The sequence below is a fragment of the Schistocerca americana genome, chromosome 2 (assembly GCF_021461395.2).
Source record: "Schistocerca americana isolate TAMUIC-IGC-003095 chromosome 2, iqSchAmer2.1, whole genome shotgun sequence".
NCBI classification, from domain to species: Eukaryota; Metazoa; Arthropoda; class Insecta; order Orthoptera; family Acrididae; genus Schistocerca; species Schistocerca americana.
This window is the reverse complement of record NC_060120.1, coordinates 631,873,495-631,890,901: the sequence shown is the minus strand read 5'-3', so window position 1 is coordinate 631,890,901 and position 17,407 is coordinate 631,873,495. Positions and strand designations below refer to the sequence as shown.

Genomic DNA, 17,407 nt, shown 5'->3' with positions numbered 1-17,407 from the left:
GCACACACGATACACTGATGGCGGTGATCTCCGGCGCGCGAATGTCCACTGAGCGTGTGCGAGTCCGGGGACCTGCCAAGAGGCGTACAGGTGGAGGAGGGGGAGAGTGGAGGAAAAGAGGATGCCATGGCTTAGGAGACGGGGACAGGAGGAGAGGGACAGGGGAGGGGAGGCCCGGGGAACGAGGGGGGAGAAAAGGAGGAGGGAGGGAAAAGGGAGGGAGGGAAAAGGGAGGGAGGGTGCCCAGAGGAGTACGTACAGGAGGAGGGCGGGAGGATCAAAGTTGGTAGGAGGGGTAGATGGAGGGGAGGAGGGCATCATCAGGGAGAGGGAGCTGGCGGAAGCCAACTTGGGAGAGGGTAAGGAGGGTGGAGTGATGGAGACCGGGCGGGACGTGGGAAAACAGGCGCGGCAGCGGGCGGGGGTGGGAGAGGATCGGGGAGACGAGCGGGTGAGGAGGATCAAGTTTACGGGAGGTGTACAGGATCTGTATCCTTTCAACGAAAAGGAGGAGGTGGGGGAAGGGGATGAGATCATACAGGATCTGCGTGGGGGAGACGAGACGGATGCGATAGGCATGGCAGAGAGCATGTCGTTCAAGGATTAGAGGGATTTATAAAAGGTAGGGGGAGCGGAGACCCATGCTGGATGGGCATAACAAAGGATAGGGCGGATGAGGGATTTATAGGTGTGGAGGATGGTGGAGGGGTCCCGACCCCACGTGCGGCCGGAAAGGAGCTTGAGGAGACGGAGTCGGGAACGTGCCTTGGCTTGGATTGTCAGGAGATGGGGAGTCCAGGAGAGGCGACGGTCGAGGGTGACGCCAAGGTACTTAAGGGTGGGAGTGAGGGCGATGGGACAGCCATAGACGGTGAGATAGAAATCAAGGAGGCGGAAGGAAGGGGTGGTTTTGCCTACAATGATCGCCTGGGTTTTGGAAGGATTGACCTTGAGCAACCACTGGTTGCACCAAGCGGTGAACTGGTCAAGATGGGATTGGAGAAGGCGTTGGGAGCGTTGCAGGGTGGGGGCAAGGGCAAGGAAGGCGGTGTCATCGGCAAACTGGAGAAGGTGGACGGGGGGTGACGGCGGTGGCATGTCCGCCGTGTACAACAGGTACAGAACGGGGGAGAGGACGGAGCCTTGGGGCACACCGGCGGAGGGGAAAAAGGTGTAGGAGTCGGTGTTATGGATGGTGACATAGGAAGGACGGCGGGAGAGAAAGGAACCGATCAGACGGACGTAGTTAATGGGAAGGGCGAAGGTTTGGAGCTTGAAGAGGAGACCGGAATGCCATACGCGGTCATAAGTGCGTTCGAGGTCAAGAGAGAGGAAGATTGCGGAGCGACGGGAATTGAGCTGTTCGGAAAGGAGATGAGTGAGGTGAAGGAGAAGATCGTCGGAAGAGAAGGACGGCCGAAAGCCACACTGGGTAACGGGAAGGAGGCGGTGCTGGTGGAGATGCTGGTGGATGCGTTGGGTGAGGATAGATTCCAGGACCTTGCTGAAGACCGAGGTAAGGCTGATGGGACGGTAGGAGGAGACGGCGGACGGCGGTTTGCCGGGTTTAAGGAACATGAGGATACGGGAGGTTTTCCACAGGTCGGGGTAGTAACCGGTGGACAGGACTACATTGTAGAGCCTGGCCAGGGCGGAGAGAAAAGAGACAGGAGCTTCACGAAGGTGACGGTAGGTGACACGATCGTGACCAGGAGCGCTGTTGCGTTTTGGGCGGAGTGTAGCAATGAGATCCTGTGTAGTGATAGGAGTATTGAGGTCCGTGTGTGCAATGTTGTCCAAGTACTGGAAACCAGGAGCGAGGGGTGACTGGCGAGCTCATAGCGCCCCTTAAATGCAAGTGAACAGGTAACCTTTCCCCTTTCCCAACACAGGGAGACACCAAAGCTGCGACTGCCACAGCGGCGCCACCGCCAAAAACGGAGGGCGACTGCTTCACACTACGCGCTGCGGCGCGATCTTCAAAACAGCAGTTTTTAACACGGCTCACGGTTTCAGAAAACCAAACGAGAGAAGCGATTGGCGCCACCGCTTCTTGCCGGCAGCTCGAATTTCCGAGCGTGAGTACCTGATAGCCTAAATTAAATGCTAATTAACTGGACAAGGCGGGATGCATCGACTATTTATCTTAAGCATTATTTTTGAGCACAACATTTTCTGCAACACCCTTACGAGCTGTTCAGATTGTTCATGATCTGCCTGTGTATTATCGTAATCAAAAATAAGATACAAGAAATTACTTTAACTTTCGTGTTAGAGCTGCTCGACAGAATATATCGAGTCAGCCACGTGGAAATTCCTCACTTTTGAATTGAAAATGGGAGGGCTACTAGTTACATTACGTAATTATAGTGGTAGCTTACTAAAAATGGATGCAGCAGAATGCTAGGCGTCTTTCTGCACAAGAGCCAAGGAGGTGCGTTGCAAATACAGATTTATATCTGCTATTGATTCAGTGAAAGCTGATAATTCTCGGGAATAACCTCATAGTGTTAACAGCACCGATATTAAAGATAGTATATTTGAGAGGCCAGTGCAAGGACTCCTGGTCTAATGAATAGGTGTCGATAAGGGTCTCGCGAGCGTACATGACGTATTGTTCAAACTGCCACTTTCTGAGACAGAAATACCGAAGTGTAATGCCGTATGTCATAACTAAAACAAACAAAGTACATTATTTTTCGTATCGGACTGCCTTATATTGCAAACTTAGTTCCAGTGGTAAATATATCGGCGTTCCGTTTTAAACAAGGTCCTAAACAAGAACTACCATGACAGATTTCTATCCAAACACCTAAGAATTAAAATCTCGTTCAGGCTAGTTAGTCTTACCACGTTCTCTGCAATCCAAATTTGACGTTTAGTTCAATTGTGTTTTAGAAACCGTCAAAAATTGAGTCGTCTTGTGATTTAACATCAATTTATTTCCTACGATCAGTGAAGTTGAACTGAACTATTTGTTAAGCTACCTTTGTTGTGCTGTACATCCTCCACCACCAACATAGTGCCATCAACAAACAGACATGCTTTAGACTCACAAGCCATATGTGAAGACAAATTTTCAGGACATCTCTTACACTAGACGAGGGTATCCGTCATAGAATACCTTCTGTGCATCATAGTTACCTAAGAAGTAACAATTGTAATGCGACCAATAGTATTGAAATGATTTGACTGCCTATAGTAACGAACTGAGTAACTAATACTGACTATGAACTAATACAGTAAATACTGGTAGTGCTTGTACTATTTCAGCTGCTGCCACTAATTGTAACAATAATAACAAAAAAAAATGGTTCAAATGCTTCTGAGCACTATGGGACTTAACTTCTGAGTCATCAGTCCTCTAGAACATAGAACTACTTAAACCTAACTAACCTAAGGACATCACACACATCCATGGCCGAGGCAAAATTCGAACCTGCGACCGTAGCAGTCGCGCGGTTCCAGACTGTATGTAGCGCCTAGAACAGCTCGGACACTCCGGCCACCTTAATAATAATAATAATATTGACCATAGTATCAATAACGATATTGCAATATATGGAATGAATTTTAAGCGTAGAAAATATGTTTTCTGATCTAGCGAGTTCGGGGGAAATGAAATTTAGGAAGACTGAATCAACTAAAAATAAACGGAAATGAGGTAGGTCTGGTTGAAAAAAAGGATGTGCAAGGATAGCGAGTGCGATGTACTTATTGTTTCTTTAGCAGATATGTCTTCTGTAGGTGGGGATGTTATTCATTTCCATAGAATATTGTGGGAGGGTATTCCAGAGTCAGGTTCCTGCTAGAGACGAGGACTTCGAAAAAGCGGCTGAATGATGAAGGGGGACAGAAAGGACTTTGCTCTGATGAGGACGGGTTTTTCTGCCATGTTGCACAGACAATAGCGATAAGGTAGCAGAGAGAAATGGGGGACAGTGTATGTCAGCAAGACATTACAGAGGACAGAGGATACGGTAATCTCAAGCGCTTGTGTTCAGGTAGCTGAGACAGCAGTGCGTGTGATGGTGAGATAAATCCAGGAATCGAACATCACAGATACAACGAACACAGACATTCATAGCCGGTTCCAAGCACCGTGAACTATCCTGAGAAAGAGCTTGCAGGAAAACGTCACTGTAATAAGACATTCTAAGTTGAAGTGCTTGTTTTGCAGGTCGAAAGGGAAGAGCTTTTCATATTTTTGTAGAGCAAAGAGATATTCTGATGCTTTCTTGCCCGTTGCAGTTACGTGCTCATTCTAATTATGATTTTCAGTTGTTTTTTATTATTCCTAGATTTTTTGTGGAAGGTGAGAAGTTGATATTTGTCACGTGCATGTTTAGAGGTGTTAGGGATTCCGGATAGTTTGGGCTAATGAGCCTAGTCTGACCAACTAGTAGTACCTGTAGGGTTTTGGATGGGTTCATATTGACGGAAAAAAAATCACAGTACCAAGTAAGAGTTGTGCGGCATAACCTGAAGTTGATGATGTCTATTCAAATTTTGCACTTGTCACATAAGGGTCGCCCTATGAGGATGCAGATCAGTTTGCTTTAAATACACAGTGCAACGTACGTAGCGTTAGTTTTAATTCAGACTCGACATGATGAGATGACGTTAGTCAGGAATGCCTTTGTGGATACAAAACGCCATTGTCAACACCTCACTGTGTTTGAACGAGGTCGTGTATTACGGCTGCGAGAAGGTGGATGTTCTTTCTGTGCTATTGCAAAAGGACTTGGCAGCAGTGTACCAACGCACATGGTTGCTGGCAACGGTGGCAACGAGAATGTATGGTCCCTAGAAGACCCGACTCTGTGGCAGTGTCGAATGGGAAGAACACGCGCCCGGCGTATGGCTCTGGCGCATTGTACAGCATCTGCAGTAGCCATTTGAGCAGCAGTTGGAACCGCGGTGACACAAGGAACTGTTTCAATTACGTTATTTCAAGGACAACTCTGTAGCATTCATTCCAGAGACCCAAAACCACCACCATATGCGACTACAGTGTTAGAGAAGAGGATGGAGGTCTTTTGTGTTTTTCAATGAAAACTGGTTCTGCCTCGGTGCCAATGATGGCTGTGTGTTGGTTAGAAGGAGGCCAATCAAAGGGAACTACCCTGTTTGCGTGCAAGACAAACTAGACCTACACCTTGTGTTTTGGTCCACGGTGCAATTTCATATGCCAGCAGGAGCATTCTCTTAAGTATCCCACGCACCCTGACTTTGTTACTCAGTCTGGCAATTCGACCTTCTGTGCTGCCATTCATGAAAAGCGTTCCAGTGATGTTTCCAAAGAAGATAACGCTCGCCCTCACACAGCTATTGTACCCAATATGCTCTACTACTACACAACATCAACAACAAGTGTCGACATGTTGTATTGGCCTGCTCGATCATCAGATCTGTCACCGATCGACAGCGTATGGGACATCAATAAGTCCAGCGTCATCCACAACCAACATTAAACGTCCCTGTGTTGAGCGACTAAGTGCAACAGATATGGAGCTCTATCCCACGTCTGGTACCTGTACAACACAATTCATGCATGTCTGCATGCCTGCATTCAACATTCTGCTGGTTACACCGGTTATTAATGTACCAGTATTTCACGTTTGCAGTGGCTAATCTCACGCTTACCTTAAACTGTGCTCTTGCAATGTTAATCTTATACATATCTCGACAAACGTATTCCCGAAATTTCATTACTCTGCATTCTTTATTTTTTGGTGTTGCCATTTTTTCCGTATATACGTACACGGCCGATTTTTAACTGGAACTACCCCGGAAAAATAGTGCTCATCACGTCTTAATGGAACGCCCAGTGTCGGCAGATATGTAAATGTAATGAGAAACATTGTGATAAATGCTAGTCACTGTAATAAAAATTGTCACTGTATTCAAAATTGTCACAAAAGCATGTAGTTAGTTAATGTTAGAGGTATGTTTTTATATTCTAGTTAAAAACCAGCAAGTAACTGTGATAGAAAAAAGGTCACTATTGGGCCAGAAGCTCCTCGAATTGCTGCTGCATATCCAGTACGATGCGGCAGAGAGATATATTGAACACGATGGTCTTCCCTCTCGATAATGCCACGTAGGCGTCCAGAGACCGGTATTCCTGCTACAGTATCTTTCCGCGATCGCCGCTGCCAGCAAGCACGTACAGTGGCTACATTCCTGGAAATTCTTTCTGCAGTATTAGCGTAGGAACATCCAGCTTCTCGTAGTCCTTTTGCGCGACCCCATTCAGACCTTGTAAGATACTAATAATGATGTTTCTTGTAGTCTTAAAGGCATTCTTGACTGATACCAATTCACTGCGTCCAATCTCAAAGGTAACTAACACTCACGACAGTTACAGTTCGTACGAGAGTCATTCAGTAAGCAAGGAAACAGTTTTTTATGCTCCACCTGTTTCAGTTGGACGTACGGCGATTTTCCTGTGGGGTATCGTGGCTCTCGTTTCACGAATTTCCGATACGTGGCTGCAGCTTCAAATTGGCTTCTGTAACGGCCGTGCGTTCTTAGCTGAGAGCTTGACGGAAAGCAAGAGTATCGCAGATAGTCATAGACGTCTGCAGAATGTCTACGAAGATGTGGTAGTGAACAAAAGAAAGGGAGAGTCGTTGAACGACGCCTCTCTCATCATCTCAATAAAGTGCACAAACCTGTCCGATCTCAGCACTTGTGAGGCAAACTTAGGAGCTACTTGATTCAGAAGTAGCGGCTCTGGTCTCGGAAACTGACATATGGCTGGGAGAGCAGTGTGCTGACCACATGCCCCTTCATATCCCCATCCAGTGAGCTTGTGGGCTGAGAATGAGACGGCGGCCGGTCGGTACCGTTTGGCCTTCATAGCCTGTCCGGGAGGAGTTTCATTTAGTTTATTCAGAGAACAAGCAACACCACCAACACAGCACGCAGTTGTGTCTACTGCAGTGTTGGAACGTGCGGACACTCTCATTAGAGATGATCGACGGATCACAATCAAACACCTCGCTGGTCAACTGCACGTGTCTGTTGGGAGTGCCGATACACTCGTTAAATAGTTGGGTACTCAAAGATGTGTGTCCACTGGATTCCTCGCCACGTAGCAAAATACCATGAAGAGCAACGGAGGAGCATCTGTGTCGAAATGCTGGCGCGTAAAGGGGCTGACCGCGACAGTTTTGTTGAACCATATACACGAGGGCAATCAATGTAGTGAGGTCACAACGTCACTCCTTCTAAGGAAAAGTTCAAAGCCACACCCTCAGGCTTCAAAGTCATGGCGACAGTCTTCTGTGACTCTGAAGTGTTATTACGTTCGAAGGTCTCCATCATGGTGCATTGATAAACTCAGAAGCGTGTTGCGCCAGCGTAAGGAAATTGAAGAAATGACTTGAGCGTGTTCGTCACCACAAAAATGCTAACTATCTTATCCTAACCCATGATAAAACAAGGCGTCACAGGAATCTGCACACCCGAAAGGAGTTCACAAAACTTGATTACATTGTTCTTCCCCATCCGCAGCACAGCCCAGATCTCGCAGCTTACTTCCATCTGCGTGGCCCATTGAAGGATGCACTCCGCAGAAAGCAGTATGTGAATTTTTGGGAGGTTATTGAAGCAACAAGACGTTAGCTCCGACGTCAACCAGTAGAGCGGCTTCATGCAGGAATACGGGCCCTTTCAGTATCTTAGCGTAAGGCCGTCGCACTGAACGGAGATTGTATTGGAAAATAGGTTTTGTAGCCAGAATATTAGGCAATAATTCTGCGTAATGGAATCCTGAATAAAGCCATCCCACTTTCAGGAAAGAAGAACCATGTTGCATCACTTACTGAACGACCTTCGTATTTAAAGCAATTCTGATTAGCATTCGCATAGTGGCGATACTGGCACCACTCTTATGCGATTGAGATGAACACAGAATAGAACTCATATATTTCCGTCAGTGTATGTGAATCTACATGATTAATTACCCTTAAATTGGAAACAAACGAACATCAGGGTGAGCGGAGATGTGTTTGTGTGTGATTTACCAGGGCACGCGGCTGGCGGACACCTTGGGGCCGGTGTGCCCGCAGAGGCCGCCAGACATCTCGAACCGCACGGCGGCGCTGCTGAGGATGCCCAGGGGTCGCTACCTGCAGCTGCGCAGGATGCTGCCGCTGCTGCGCAACCAGAGCGAGGACTGCCTCTTCTTCAACCTCTACGTCCCTGCCAGCGGTGAGTGTTCTCCGCTATTCTAAGCCTTCTGTCGCCCGCAGTGGCTAAGTTTGACTGTAACTACATCATGTGTTTATGTTACTCTCCAATGTGACACATTTATTCAATATGTATAAATGCAGACTGAAGAAACGAATAAAAGCTGTCACACCTCGTCCACCTCCTCCAGTTTGCCGATGACACTGCCTTCCTTGCCCTTCCCCCACCCTGCAGCGCTCCCAACACCTTCTCCAATCCCATCTTGACCGGTACACCGCTTGGTGCTACCAGTGGTTGCTCAAGGTCAATCCCTCCAAAACCCAGGCGATCATTGTAGGCAAAACCACCCCTTCCATCCGCATCCTTGCTTTCTATCTTACCATCTATGGCCGTCCTATCGCCCTCACTCCCACCCTTAAGTACCTTGGCGTCACTCTCGACCGTCACCTCTCCTGGACTCCCCATCTCCAGACAATCCAAGCCAAGGCACACTCCCGACTGTCTTCTCAAGCTCCTTTCCGGCCGTACGTGGTGTCGGGACCCCTCCACCATCATCCACACCTATAAATCCCTCATCCGCCCTATCCTTTGTTACACCCATCCAGCCTGGTTCTCCGCCCCCCCTACCTTTTATAAATCCCTCTAAATCCTTGAACGCCATGCTCTCTGCCTCGCCTATCGCATCCGTCTCGTCTCCCCCACGCAGATCCTGTATGATCTCATCCACTTCCCCCACCTCCGCCTTTTCCTTGAAAGGATACGGATCCTGTACACCTCCCGCAAACTCGATCCTCCTCATCCGCTTGTCTCACCCATCCTCTCCCACCCCCGCCTACTGCTGCACCTGTATTCCCATGTCCCACCTGATCTCCATCTCTCCACCCTCATCACCCTCTCCCTAGGTGGCTTCCGCCAGCCCCCCTCCCTGATAATGTCCTCCTCCCCTCCATCTACCCCTCCTATCAACTTTGATCCTCCCCCCCCACTTCCTGTGTCCTTTCCTTTAGGCACCCTCCCTCCCTTTTGCTTTCCTTTTCCCCCATACCCTCCCTCCTTCCCTTTTCCCCCGGACTTCCCCTCCCCCTTCCTCCCTTACCCCTATCTCCCTTGCCCATGGCATCTGCTCTCCCTTCTCCCTCACTCACTCACCCTCCTCCTTTCTTGGCGGGTCCGCGGACTCGGACACGGTTAGTGAACATTCGCGCGCCGGAGATCAATGCCTCGTGTCCTGTGTGTGCCGTCGTTTTGTGCTTAAGTGATTCAGTGTTATTCGTTTTGTGCACCTACGTTCAAGTGTGACAATTTTCGTCTCTGTCTGTGTCCAAGTGTCTGAACAATTTTATCTTGGACTCTACGCCCATCAACGGCACCTTGTATTTAAAAAAGTGTTTGTCTCCGTTTATATGTCCCCCATGTTTTTTCTCTAAATGTCTTCATTTGTATATTTGTGTTTCTCTGCGGCCAAAGAGCGGCGTCGTATGCTGCTGCAGGCCTGCCTGTAATACAGGTTTCAAAATAACAATAAAGAAAAAAAAACGAATAAAAGTTGTTACCAAGGCTGGGATTCGAGCCCCCGTCTCCTGCTCACTAGGCAGTTGCGCTAACCACTATGCCATCCTGGCACAGTGGCTTTACAGAACTGCCGTCGTGTGCGTCCCACCTCAATCCACATTCCCACCCACGCCTCAGTGCACTTGGTGATATGAAGAAATCGTGGACGTGAATGGTAATGTGGACGGAGGTGGGACGCATGCTAGGGCAGTTCTGTAAAGCCAGTGTGCCAGGATGGCGCTGGGGTTAGCGTACCTCCCTTAGTGAGCAGGAGAATCGCCTTCAAACTCGGTCTTGGTACAAGTTCTGATTCTCCGTTTCAGTCTGCACATGTAAGACGTAGATGTTTGAGACTTGGAAAGGTCTCTGGAAGCGCAAAGCAAAAAGTTTCAGTTGATTGAAGCACCTGTGCCTTCGTTTCAGGCAGGGACCCCAGCTCTGTTCGATTTTCAGGTGCTATTACAATACAGTTGGAGAGCAAATGCAAAGCTGTTCGAGTGTAGGGGGAATACCAAGTGAACTGAGTCGAGAATGGGAATTTGGACTGAGGGGTGAGGCATGCTAGACTAGTCTGTAAAGAGATGCACAGTCACTGCGCCATATTGGTTTACTGGTTAGCACATCTTCTAAGTGAGAGGAGACCCGTGTTAGAATCCCAAGCTCCGTTCAAATTTCCATTCGTAGGAAGTTCTCTGGAACCATATAGTTCCGACTGATTATAGCCCCTATGCCTGGGTGTCTGGCAGCATTCCCTCCTCCCCCCTCCGCCCCAATCACCACTTTGCGAGCCTGTGCAGTACAGGCCACATGTCCTGTTTATATACATTATGTGTCTTTAATACAATGGTTTCCATTGCCTTATGCATCCTCCTGCCGTTGATCATTGCTAATTCTTCCGACTTTAGGGGGAGTTTCCAACCCAAAGGACAAGGTGTTGCACTGAGCATCAGTCCAATCCTCCACCCCTTTGGACAAGGCCGTTGCCAGAATGAGGGTGACTTCTTATGCCGGAAGTCTTCGGATGCCAATGCTGATTAATAATTAAAATTAAGGCGGTGGCTGATTTGGACCCCGGGACCGAGACCGCTTTCATTACTAAGCGAAGGCGCTACCATTATCCCACGCCATAAGATAAGTTCTCTACCTCATAGAAGCCTTCAGTGAAGTGCACACACCTATCAGCTCTATCATCTCTATTTAACAGTGCATTTCGCGTTTCGCTGGTAACGTTCTGCCTTTGCTTTCAGTGTCACTGCAGCTTGTTTTCTCTTTTCTATACACCGGATCAATCCTTAAGCTCAACATTTCATTTTTTGTTTCTTCATGTTTCTCCCGTAGCCGTGCACTGCTATTCCTGATTATTACATTCATAAACGACGAATATTGTTGTATTTCTTCTATCCCTGAAAATTTTCTACGTCTTTCTCTCATCGATTAACTGAAATATTTCTTTTGTTACCCAATATTTCTCCACAATTACTTTCCTCGGAACTGTCATCTGTGATTGTCCTTTGCAGTGATATCCATTCCCCTTTAACTAACTGCATACTGTGGTATTCATTTTCGCAGCATCTACAGCATTAGTTTAGTTGAAATGCATCTCATAGTGCATATAAACTTCAATATCCCACTTCCTTGTAGATTTATTCTTGTTAAAGACTCTAGTAAACTTCACTCTGCTTATCATCATTATTAAATGTTGTCCTAGTCTGTATCTGAGCCTGACATTAACCGTGCAACTATTTTCAGATTCGAGTCTACACCTGCACCTTACTATCCAGATGCTTGTTTACGTATCTCTGAATTAAAAAACTGGAATATTCCTTCATCTTCAGACTGTTCCTAGTATACCTCCGCCTTTGTCATTCTCGAAGAGTGTAATCGGTAGCTTGTAAATAAACTGGTTCCTGAAGTACGAATCATATTCCTGCACTCCTTATCGTTCAGTGTAGAGACAAAATAAAGGTAAAATGATTGTCTTAATGATTTAAAGACATGTATTTACAAACTTACTATTTTGCTTCTGCTGTTAATATAGAGGAGGAGAAATAAAGAAGCAGATGACACATATGTAAATGTACTTTGGGTAACGTATATTATGTTTTGAGAGGCGCAGTTACATTGCTGTTTACTGACAAATATAAATTCGAATGCTTATTACTAAGGCAATATTACTCTTCCTGCATATTAACACAGTCAAACACTAATTACTATTTCATTATGTGCATAACTTTCCTGTGCAATGACTACATCGATGAATTTATTGTGGGTTTTCGTTCCCCTTTTATTCGAAGACTTAAGTATGATCCCTGTTATATAATGAACATGCAGGAATGCGAGTGTTTTCTAAATGAAAATTAGCTGTTGTTGTTGTTGTGGTCTTCAGTCCTGAGACTGGTTTGATGCAGCTCTCCATGCTACTCTATCCTGTGCAAGCTTGTTCATCTCCCAGTATCTACTGCAGCCTACATCCTTCTAAATCTGCTTAGTGAATTCATCTCTTGGTCTCCCTCTACGATTTTTACCCTCCACGCTGCCCTCCAGTACTAAATTGGTGATGCCTCAGAACATGTCCTACCAACCGATCCCTTCGTCTGGTCAAGTTGTGGCACAAACTCCTCTTCTCCCCATATCTATTCAATACCTCCTCATTAGTTATGTGATCTACCCATCTAATCTTCAGCATTCTTCTGTAGCACCACATTTCTAAAGCTTCTATTCTCTTCTTGTCTAAACTATTTATCGTCCACGTTTCACATCCATACATGGCTACACTCCATACAAATACTTACAGAAAAGATTTCCTGACACTTAAATCCACACTCGATGTTAACAAATTTTTCTTCTTCAGAAACGCTTTCCTTGCCATTGCCAGTCTATATTTTATATCGTCTGTACTTCGACAATCATCAGTCATTTTGCTCCCCAAATAGCAAAACTCCTTTACTACTTTAAGTGTCTTCTTTCCTAATCTAGTTCCCTCAGCATCATCCGACTTAATTCGACTACATTCCATCATTCTAGGTTTGCTTTTGTTGATGTTCATCTTATACCCTCCATTCAAGACACTGTCCATTCCGTTCAACTGCTCTTCCAAGGGCTTTGCTGTCTCTGACAGAATTACAATGCCATCAGCGAACCTCAAAGTTTTTATTCCTTCTCCATAGATTTTAATACCTACTCCGAACTTTTCTTTTGTTTCCTTTAATGCTTGCTCAATATATAGATTGAATAATATCGGGAATAAGCTACAAACCTGTCTCATTCCCTTCCCAACCACTGCTTCCCTTTCATAGCATTCGACTCTTATAACTGCCATCTGGTTTCTGTACAAATAGTAAATAACCTTTCGCTCCCTGTATTTTACCCCTGCCACCGTCAGAATTTGAAAGAGAGTATTGCAATCAACAATGTCAAAAGCTTTCTCTCAGTCTACAAATGGTAGAAACGTAGGTTTGCCTTTCCTTAACATTTCTTCTAAGATATGTCGTAGGGTCTTCCCCGAGGTCGGCTTCTATCAGTTTTTCCATTCGTCTGTAAAGAATTTGCGTTAGTATTTTGCAGCTGTGACTTATTAAACTGATAGTTCGGTAATTTTCACATCTGTCAACACCTGCTTTCTTTGGGATTGGAATTATTATATTCTTCTTGAAGTCTGAGGGTATTTAGTCTGTCTCATACATGTTGCTCACCTGATGGTAGAGTTTTGTCAGGACTGGTTCTCCCAAGGCTGTCAGTAGATCTAATGGAATGTAATCCACTCTGGGGCCTTGTTTCGACTCAGGTCTTTCAGTGCTCTGTCAAACTCTTTACGCAATATCATATCTCCCATTTCATCTTCATCTACATCCTCTTCCATTTCCATAATATTGTCCTCAAGTACATCGCCCTTGTATAAACCCTCTGTATACTCCTTCCGCCTTTCTGCTTTCCCTTCTTTGCTTAGAACTGAGTTTCCATCAAAGCTCTTGGTACTCATGCAAGTGGTTCTCCTTTCTCCAAAGGTCTCTTTAATTTTCCTGTACGAAGCATCTATCTTACCCCTAGTGAGATAAGCCTCTACATCCTTACATTTGTACTCTAGCCATCCTCTGCTGCCTTCACTGTTTCGTCCCTCAAAGTTACCCAATCTACTTCTACTGTATTTCTTTCCCCCATTCCTGTCAGTTGTTCCCTTATGCTCTCCCTGAAACTCTGTACAACCCCTGGTTCTTTGAGTTTATCCAGGTCCCATCTCCTTAAATTCCCACCTTTTTGCAGTTTCTTCAGTTTTAATCTACAGTTCATAACCAGTAGATTGTGGTCAGAGTCCACATCTGCCCCTGGAAATGTCTTACAAATTAAAATCTGGTTCCTAAATCTCTGTCTTGCCGTTATATAATCTATCTGAAACCTGTCAGTATATCCAGGGTTCTTCCATGTATACAGCCTTCTTTTATGATTCTTAAACCAAGTGTTAGCTATGATTAAGTTATGCACTGCGCAAAATCCTACTAGGCGGCTTCCTCTTTCATTTCTTTGCCCCAATCCATATTCACCTACTACGTTTCCTTCTCTTCCTTTTCCTACTATCGAATGCCAGTCACCCATGACTATTAAATTTTCGTCTCCCTTCACTACCAGAATTATTTCTTTTATCTCATCATACATTTCATCAATTTCTTCGTCATCTGCAGAGCTAGTTGGCATATAAACTTCTACTACTGTAGTAGGCGTGGGCTTTGTGTCTATCTTGGCCACAATAATGCGTTCACTATGCTGTTTGTAGTATATTACCCGTACTCCTGTTTTTTTTATTCATTATCAAACCTACTCCTTCAATACCCCTATTTGATTTTGTATTTATAAATTAAATGATAATTAAATGGACACGCTAGCTGCAAACAGTCGTTGATTTTCTTCATTGGGGACATGTTGAAAATGTGTGCCCCGACCTGGACTCGAACCCGGGATCTCCTGCTTACACGGCAGACGCTCTATCCATCTGAGCCACCGTGGGCACAGATGATATTGCGACTGCAGGGACTTATCCCTTGCACGCTCCCCGTGAGATCCACATTCCCAACATGTCCACACCACTACATTCGTAGTACGCCTAATAGATGTTTGCCCATCATTTTCAACATGTCCCCAATGAAGAACATCAACGCCTGTTTGCAGCTAGGGTGTCTATTTAATTATCATTTCATTTCTAGCAAAGCTGAATGGTCACCCACGGTAACTGTTATTTCGGGAACAGATACTACCGTCAAATATAATTGTATTTATAACTCTGTATTCACCGGACCAAAAGTCATGTTCCTCCTGCCACCGAACTTCACTAATTCCCACTATATCTAACTTTAACCTATCCATTTCCCTTTTTAAATTTTCTAACCTACCTGCCCGATTAAGGGATCTGACATTCCACGCTCCGATCCGTAGAACGCCAGTTTTCTTTCTCCTGATAACAACGTCCTCCTGAGCAGTCCCCGCCCGGAGATCCGAATGGGGGACTATTTTACTTCCGGAATATTTTACCCAAGAGAACGCCATCATCATTTAATCATACAGTAAAGCTGCATACCCTCGGGAAAAATTACGGCTGTAGTTTCCCCTTGCTTTCAGCCGTTCGCAGTACCAGAACAGCAAGGCTATTTTGGTTAGTGTTACAAGGCCAGATCAGGCCATCATCCAGACTGTTGCCCCTGCAACTACTGACAAGGCTGCTGCCCCTCTTCAGGAACCACATGTTTGTCTGGCCTCTCAACAGATACCCCTCCGTTGTGGTTGCACCTACGGTACGGCTATCTGTATCGTTGAGGCACGCAAGCCTCCCCACCAACGCCAAGGTCCGTGGTTCAAGGGGGGCGGGGGGAAATTAGTTAAAAAGACAAAAACTTTACTAGAAATCTCTCACTGCGGGTACAGGCAGCTGAACGTCTCAAAAACCTAAAAGCACACCGATTCAAATGATGCAATGTCTACGAGTTCCTCTCATTCTCAAAGCTACACGCAAAAAACGTTTCTTTATGTAAATAAGTGCAGCAGTCAACATTAGCTAGATACCATCGTCAATATATTAAGTTTAAACGCCAGGAATGTTATTACCGTAGTACAGCACGCTGAAAGGAGCCTGGGACTGATAAACTCGATGACTGTTTTTGTATCTTTTTTTCTAATGTCTTATCGTTACCCCTAGCCTCTGTACGAAATTTTACTTTGAACTAAAGTTCGTTTTCCCCGTGAACGTAGAAACATGACCCACGACTATGAGACCGTTCACTTTACCGGAAGATGTGCCTTCATTACAATAATTTTTTATGGCTCCAAACAAATCAGATTAACTGTTGATTTCATTCGTAGTTACCAAAAACTTTTATTGAACACTAATGTTTTAGCACATAAGGGCCGTTTTCAGAGTTTGATGTGTTTATTACATCGTAAAAAGCAACCTAAGATTCATTTATACGTCTTGTTTAGAGAACACCGAAGCATTTATCGTAAATTATGTTGCAGGAAATACTGTAATCAGCCACAAGCTTGTTAAAATGATTTTATTGTAGAATTACCAGATCCGATTCGCCATACGGTAGAGTTGACTTCTCTGCAAGTTTTACATTTGTGCCCCAAAGTCAATTTTTTGTGGTGTACAGTTTAGAAAAGATTTTACATTTGTGTCCTGAAGTATAACAACCTTTTTGTGATTAAATAGTTTTAAACTTGTATATGAGGATAAATTCTGCTTACTTCATGAGAATCCGTCCTTTACATATTACAAAAATAGGCTGCAAATGGTTCAAATGGCTCTAAGCACTATAAGACTTAAGATCTGACGTCATCAGTCCCCTAGACTTAGAACTACTTAAACTTAACTAACCTAAGGACAGCACACACATCCATGCCCGAGGCTGGATTCAAACCTGCGACCGTAGCAGCAGCACGGTTCCGGACTAAGCGCCTAGAACAGCTCGGCCACATCGGCCGGCGACATAGGTTTCATCCTCTTTCACAAACCATTCTGATAGTGAACCGAACTAAATACAAGTCGGCGCATACATTCGTTTCTGCAGTGTGAAATAACGTGATATTTGTACAGATCCGACACATTTCTGGATACTTGTTAGTCATGCTCATGTGTGTGAATTCCTAAGGGACCAAACTGCTCAGGTCAATGGTCCTTAGACCTACTCACTACTTAAACTAACTTGAACTAACTTATCCTAAGAACAGCACACACACCCACGCCCGAGAGAGGACTCGAACCTCCGGCGGAAGGGGCCGTGCAATCCGTGAAATGGCGTCTCAAACCGAGGGGCCACTCCGCGCGACGATACATCTTCATAGTACAGATAATGTTCTAGCGTTAGGCATTTAATTATTTAGGACAAAGATGTGAATCTTGCAGTGAAGTCAACATTACCATCTGAAGATGCGCTCAGGCCCAAAACTAGTAATACTACAATAAAATCAATGTAAAAGAAATTGTGGCTGCTTGCAGTATTTCCTAAAAGGTAACCTAAGGTTCTAAGTGGATAACTCTTTAATCGTGAACGGAATTCTGTGCAAAGCAAAGAGTCCTGCGTGAATTGTTCCGTTTAATTAAAGCACATAGGTCAGCTTTAGGGTCTGTAACAGTTAACGTTCGACCTATTTCTATTGCTAATGTGACTGGAAA

General features: G+C 45.3%; 1 protein-coding gene across 1 annotated transcript in view; it reads left to right on the top strand.

The window, feature by feature from the left end:
• The window catches only part of LOC124594261 (neuroligin-2-like), a 335,593-nt gene that overhangs the window by 55,843 nt on the left and 262,343 nt on the right, over positions 1–17,407 (top strand). Inside the window, exon 3 of the mRNA XM_047132625.1 lies at positions 8,037–8,220. Coding sequence (XP_046988581.1) covers positions 8,037–8,220 — 184 coding nt within the window. The remainder of the gene's footprint in view (positions 1–8,036; positions 8,221–17,407) is intronic.